The sequence below is a fragment of the Spermophilus citellus genome (assembly GCF_964194105.1).
Source record: "Spermophilus citellus genome assembly, chromosome: 3".
Lineage (NCBI taxonomy): Eukaryota > Metazoa > Chordata > Mammalia > Rodentia > Sciuridae > Spermophilus > Spermophilus citellus.
In genome coordinates, this window is record NC_138184.1 from 181,838 (window position 1) to 188,250 (window position 6,413).

The window sequence follows — 6,413 nt, forward strand, 5'->3', positions numbered from 1 at the left end:
GTGATCTGTGGGCCCACTGTGACCTCCCCCAGATGTCTCTAGCCTGGACTCATCACAGGTACTGAGTCCCGTCACCCCCCTGCTGGTCCTGGGCAACCAGCTCCTTGGCCCTGGATGCGACTGGGAACCAAGTTCCAAGTTCCCAGTGTCCACAGCATCTGGGTGCCTGGACCCTGGCACCAGGAGACGGCCAGGGACCACAAATGACCCCTTTGGGACTCGGGCAGGGTGGAGGGAATCATCCCTCTCAGCCCTGGTGTGCCCCCCCACCACAGATCAGAAGTAAAGCAGGTTCCAAGTGCAAACAGAACATCAGCAGACACTGGGAAATGAATCACCCATCACAAAGACATATTCGGTAAAAAACAAAATTTATGTATCAGTCGCCCACTGAAAAGGCAAGCCCAGAAAGTTCTGAAATGGCTGAGAGGCACCAGCCCAGCATCTGGCTTCAGAGCTGGCGGTGCCGGCAGAGGGTCAGGACGACAGGGCTCAGGCCGGAGTCCCGTGGGGCACAGGGAAGACATGAACAGTGCGGCCTGGAACCCAGGTCTGTGCAGGAGCGAAGGGCGTTGCTGGTTGGGCAGTTCAGAAGGCAGGACCCGTCACCTGTGGCGAGACTCTGAAGCCTTGGGGGCATACACAGGGTTGAGGAGGGGAAAGGGCAGGACTCAGGAAGGGGAGTGAGTCTGGCTGGTCTTTCAGGCCACCCAGGCCACCCAGGCCCAGGTGCCCGGCTGTGCCCTCAATGCATTCAACCTGCTGTCTCCACGGCCAGACCTCCCCCCTGCTGCAGCCCTGGGGTCCTGCCCGCCCTCCAGTCAGGCCCTGGTCATGAGATAACTCTGTGTGCTGGCCAGAGAGAAGCAGGAAGCCTGGCAGCCAGGCCCTCAACCAGTGCCTGCTTTATTAGAAACCCACGTGCACACCCACCATGAAGCACGGGGTGCCTGGCTCCCAGGCCCTTCCCCACCCCACCTAAGAGGGGCTCCTCCAGGAGCAGCCAGGACCGCCCACAGGACACCTGGCCCCCAGGGGCACTGCTTGCCACTGGCACTAGCTGGGAACCTGGGGCCTGTCTGGGTCCTCCTGCTGACCCGGGCCCAGGGCAGAGCTGGCCCACAGATGGTCCCCTGGAGGTCCAGGCTCAGGAGGAGGAGACCGGGTAGCCCCTGTGGTTGTGCGAGGCCTCGCCCACAGTCAGCGTCAGGGACAGGCTGGGCTTGCGCTCCGCCGCCTCCTCCAGGCAGGGCCGCAGGGGTCGGGCTTTGAAGAAGTCTGAGACATACCGGACCTGAGGGGGGCGGAAGAGCAGGGTCGGAGGATGGCCGTGGGGTCCCCGGGAGGGTGGGGGGGAGGGTCTGGGGGAGGGCCCCAAGGCAGCGCCAGGGTGGGTGGGGCTGGGACTCACAGTGAGGCCGGCCACCAGCGCCCCCTGCAGGAGGCCGACGAGGACGTCGCTCCAGTGGTGCTTGTGGTCAGACACGCGGGTGTAGCCCACGTACAGGGCGAAGGCCACCAAGAAGAACTGCACGGTGGGCCGCAGCAGCCGCGCCCACTTCCCGCAGAGCCGCGCCTGCACGTACAGCTGCGGCGGGAGCGCATCAGCGGGGCGGAGGCCCACGCGGCACGGCCAGGGCAGGGGCACAGGGAGCCCGAGCCACACTTGCAGGAACAAGCCAGCAAGCCCACCCGGTGCGGCCACTGGGGGCTCTGGGGCCAGGGTAGGGGCTCAGGGACCCCGAGCCCCACGGGCAAATCCACCTGCACCTCCTCCACCTCCCTGAGGGCAGGGGGAGAGGCACACAAGTGGGCAGAGAAACTCACCGCCAAGAACAGCATACAGTACATCCCGAAGGAGGAGTGTCCGGAGTAGAAAGAGAGCCTGGGAAGGAGTGTCAGCAGGGTTGGCGGGGGCGGCCACATGGTCGGCCAGCCCACGGCTGTGCCAGCCAGCCTGCCCAGGATGTCTCCAAGCCGGTAGGGCCCGGGCTGGGCCTGCAGCCTCCAACACCACAGTGACACCGCGGGACCAGTCTGCCACCCCAGGGCCCAGGCAGACAAAGCCAGGTCTATGCCCATGTCCCCTTCAGGACATTTCCACGTCTGGAACCTGAGGGAAGAGCCATGCTTTCTACCAACTCCAGACTCAGCACAGGCCTGGAGGGACTGGCAGGAAGGCCATCATGCCCTGCTGGGGAGCTCTGAAGCAGATCAGAAGCTTGTGGCAACCAGAGGGCTCAACCACACCATCAGTTCTGCACTATTGTGTCACACACCAGGACAGCACGGGCTGGGACAGTGGCACCGAACTCCCATGGGGACCTGCCACTCATGCCATCTCGTGCCTGCAGGAGGGTCTGGCTTCCCTCCACCTGATGCAAGGCCTTAACCACTACTGCAGGGCTATGGACAGGAACTGAGGCCGAGGAGAGGCCAGCCAAAAGCTAGGAGGACAAGGGCCACCAGGCAGAGGGCCCAGGCAGTCTGCTTGGGACGAGAAGCTGGGCAAAGGCCACATGCCCCCCATGCAAACACTGGGCAGTGGTCCTTGGTTCCAGGAGTTCAGGAAATCTGTGTCTGTGGCTGGGGTGCAGCTGGGGTACAGCACCACGAGACCCTGAGCCAACCCCAGCACCGCCAAGTAAACCAGAGGAATCTACATCTGATGGCCACCTGTCCTGAGCTAACAGGCCAGGATTTCACAGCCACATGAGACTAAACCCACTGAGAAACATCACTGCAGGCAGAATGCACAGACGCAGGGGGGGATGCAGGACCTCCTTGCAGAACGTCCCACACGCCCCGTCTCCACAAAACACTGACAAGCACACAGGGCAAAGCTACTTGAAGTGTCCCTCAGGTAGACACAGGACATCCGGCAGACCATGTTCAGAACTCAGCATTTGGCCTTAAATGTGAAGTGGGGTGAGGGAAAGGCTGCTGGAGGGAAAAAGCAATGGAGAGCTACCAGCAGGTAACCAGAGTGTCCAAACCCATTGCCCTTGGGGGCTGGGGCTGAGGCTCAGTTGGCAGAGTGTTTGCCTTCCATGCACAAGGCCCTGGGTTCCATCCCCAGCACCACAAATAAATAAATAAATAAATAAAATAACAAAAAAAAAAAAAAAACTCACTGCACTTGACAAACTGTACCCTAAAACCCCCAGCCACCTGAGCCAAGGAAGGGGGCAGCACAGGTACATTTAATGACCCAACAGGGGGCAGCAACACCCAGCCCCTCGGGAAGACTGTGTACCCCACAGTCTTCGGCCAGTGAGGAACCAGGGGATGGACTCTGGGCACAAAATGCCGACTGTCCCTGACCACCAGGTGCCCAACCCTGCAGGACTGTCAGTGGAAAGTCTTGCTTTCTCTGTGCTTCTGTCTCAGCCCGTCCTTTGGGTGAGCTTGTTTCTCACACGAAGGAAACCCTCAGAAGACAAGTCCCTGGGTAAGTCACCTGACCCGTGGCCAGAGCTGAAAGGACCCAGGACAATGTCTCCACCAGAGCAGAGCTGAATCCAGGAGGACAAATGACGAAATGAAAACTAGCATCCCAAATGAAAAACGTCCCTCAGCCAAGATGGGATCAGGGCCTGGCCTGATGGCCAGGCACAGTGGCCACACCAGCCCAGGAGAGGGAGCGCGGGAAGGGCGCGGGAAGGGCGCGGGACGCAGCAACCTCCAGGCAGTTTGGTGAACTCAGCAAGCCACAGAGACACAGGTAACCAAACTGTCCAGACAAAGTCACAAGAACCTTAAGAGCGGCAAGAGGGACGCCCAAGGGCCCAGCAGACAAAGGCCAGGCCAGAAGCAGCAGGAAGGCTGGGGCAGAGGGCTGAAGGAAGCACCCGCTCGCAGCCTGGCACCTACCTGGCCTCGGTGACGTTGGCAGGGCTCCCCCTGCACACCCTCTCCAGCTGCACATAGACCGAGCAGTTGACCCGGCTCCAGTCTGGGTCGCAGACGGCCAAGAAGTTGGGGCGCAGACGGCCGATCATGTACTTGGCCAGGTCTGTCAAGGACTGGCTCACGGCCGCCCCGAACAAGAAGGTGCCCAGCACCTTGTAGAGGGCAGCCACGTAGTTGTTGAAGTCAGAGCGGGAATAGAGGCGATCAGTGTACACCAGGTAGGCTTCCCCAGCTGAGACCTGGCAGAGAGCAGACGAGGGCCACAGAGCCAGGTTTGGGCCAGCCCCAGGCACCCCACACCCTCAGGTGGCTCTGCTCAGCCCCACCCACCCCAGACCCTGCAGCCTTACCAGGATGACAGTGGCTGTGATGGTGACCCCGGCCATAAGCCCGTGGGTGATGGTGTCTGGGCGGTAGGGGTATCGGATGGAGTCATCTCCGCAGTAGAACCCTCGCTTGTACGGGGTATTCACCAGGGTCAGGATGGCGAAGGGCAGAGAGGCTGGAGAGGCCAGGGAGGGACGTGGAGCCCTGCCGTGGACACTGCCTGGGCCTCTCCACAACCCTCCAGTGGGGACCCGGCACCACCAGAGTCCCGACTCTCCCTGGGCCACGGGCGGCCCTCTCAGTCCTCGCCCACCCAGCTCTGCTGTCCACTGTCCACACATCCACCTGACTTAGCTGCCCTCCTGACCACCCACCCCTGGGTCACCGTCACAGGAGGAAACGCCCACTCTTCCCATTTCCTGTCCCCTGTGGAAGCAGTCATTTATGTGACACGAAAACTGGACATCCCCATCTGCTGTGGTGTTCAGGGCTGGATGTGGCCAAGCAGGGCTGAAGAGCCACCACAGCCCAGGGACACGGCAAGCCAGGGGGCACAGCCCAGGCCCTTTGCCCAGGCACCCATCCCTTCTCTACCTACATGCCGGGCTGAGACCAAGACATACCCAGCTCTGTCCAGGAAGGCTAGTCCAACAGTCGCCTGACCAGAGATGGCCCCAAAGCCAAGGGAGGCCTGGAGACAGCAGCCGGCCACAGGGCTGGGCAGAGGGCAGCGCCCTCCCCCATGGCGGCTCCAGGGACAAGCCCAGGCAGGGTGCCCTTTGCCCCCAGCAGGGAGCTGGGTGTGAGTGGGTGCGGCTCTTCTGGGACTTGAATGCCAGAAGGCAGGAGCCACACTCCCCACAAGCCCACCTGGGGGACCTCCCTGGGGAGACACTCCAGGGAGGAGACCAGAGGTCCAGAGGCAGCCGCCCTGTGGGGAAGGGCAGTGTACCAGCTCACCAAGGAGGCCTGTGGGAGCCCAAGGCAGGGTGGGGGCCCAGGGACAAGCACCCCAGGTCAGAGGCCCTGCCCACGATCCAATGGGCCTGGGGTGGAGCCCAGACCAGCAGCCCTGCCCCAGCCCCTTCTGCTGGGAGATTCAAGAGCAGTACCCAGGGCTGGGTTCAGGGCACTGCAATCTGGCCCAGACAGGGCCTCCTCTTCATTTGGGCATCTCCAGAGTCTCTCTGGCCTCATCTGCTCCATACCTCTACCACCTACACCTGTGCTGTCTGAACTGTTTACAAACTCAGGGTTCTTAGGAGGGAACTAACTGCCTGGGCCACTGCTCTGGCACACTGCAGCAACGTACAACTGACTTTCAGCGCTGCCCTGCTGCTGTGTGACTCCACCAGGTGGTCCCACCTCTCTGGGCCCAGGCTGCTTGGTCGGAAAGGTGTAAATTATTTGCAGGTCCTTGATGCCTAACATACAGTAAGTACCACACATCTGTTTAAACAAACAACACAGGCACTCAGAAAACAGTACCCAAGGCTAAGAGATGACGAGCCATAGGGACTGACTGCTGTTACCTGACCCGCTCTAGAGAGGGTGGGCCTGGCCTCCCCAGCAGAATCAGAAGCCAGACAGGGGAAGGAAGACGGCCAATGAGGCCCAAGCGCCCGCCCCCGCGGGGGCAGCAGCATTCCGGGGCCATTGTCCACTGGGCCCCAGGGCAACACTCGGCCTTTGTTCCCAGGACCTGGGCCGGGGCGGGCGGGGCCTCGAGATGCGCCCTCCCCCAGCGCAGCCCGCAAACCGGCCCGGCAGGTTAGGCTCCGCGCGGGAGGCCCGGCCGCAGCGCGGCAGCCCGGGGCGGCTGGTCAGCCTCTGGGGCCCGAGGGCAAGAGCTATGGATCTCGTCTGCGTCAGGACGGCCAGGCTCGGCGGGTCCGGGGTCCCCCCGCCCGCCGGCGCCCCCTGGCCCCGCGCAGGATCTTGCGGCCGGGGGCGTGTCCGCCCGGGTCCCCACACCTGGGCCCGCGGCTCTTACCGACCAACACGCACAGCACGTCGAGCAGCACGAAGACCCACCTCCGCTCCATGTCGCCCCCGTCCGGGCCGTGCCCGCGACCCCCGGAGCGCGTCCCAGCGCGTCCCGTCGCGTCCCAGGGCCGCGGGGTCACATGGCCGCGGAGCCGCCCCGGCGGAGGGGAGGGGCGGGGCGGTGACGG

At 62.9% G+C, this 6,413-nt stretch overlaps 1 protein-coding gene across 3 annotated transcripts; it reads right to left on the reverse strand.

The window, feature by feature from the left end:
- Positions 1–360: 360 nt before the first annotated feature.
- On the reverse strand, positions 361–6,413 carry PLPP2 (phospholipid phosphatase 2). 3 transcript variants are annotated; one of them, XM_081283734.1, is made up of 6 exons: positions 6,233–6,413; positions 4,263–4,414; positions 3,874–4,151; positions 1,828–1,885; positions 1,412–1,588; positions 361–1,294 (listed from the first exon to the last, which is right to left on the reverse strand). In XM_081283734.1, exons 1-6 carry the CDS (start codon positions 6,282–6,284, stop codon positions 1,148–1,150), a joined length of 864 nt encoding a protein of 287 aa, XP_081139860.1. In that variant the 5' UTR covers positions 6,285–6,413; the 3' UTR covers positions 361–1,147. The 3 variants fall into 3 exon arrangements, with proteins under 3 accessions (XP_081139860.1, XP_081139861.1, XP_081139859.1); XM_081283735.1 differs by having other exon boundaries at positions 6,274–6,387; XM_081283733.1 differs by lacking the exon at positions 6,233–6,413 and having other exon boundaries at positions 4,263–4,869.

Bases quoted from the DNA above. Each gene is read 5' to 3' on its own strand.
- PLPP2 (XM_081283733.1), bottom strand. From the start codon at position 4,580: ATGTGTGGACAGTGGACAGCAGAGCTGGGTGGGCGAGGACTGAGAGGG. The intron at 1,589-1,827 runs GTGAGTTTCTCT...CTCCCGCCGCAG, and splicing joins ACTGTATGCTGTTCTTGGCG to CTGTACGTGCAGGCGCGGCT. The intron at 1,295-1,411 runs GTGAGTCCCAGC...CGCCCCCCTCAG, and splicing joins CGCTGGTGGCCGGCCTCACT to GTCCGGTATGTCTCAGACTT.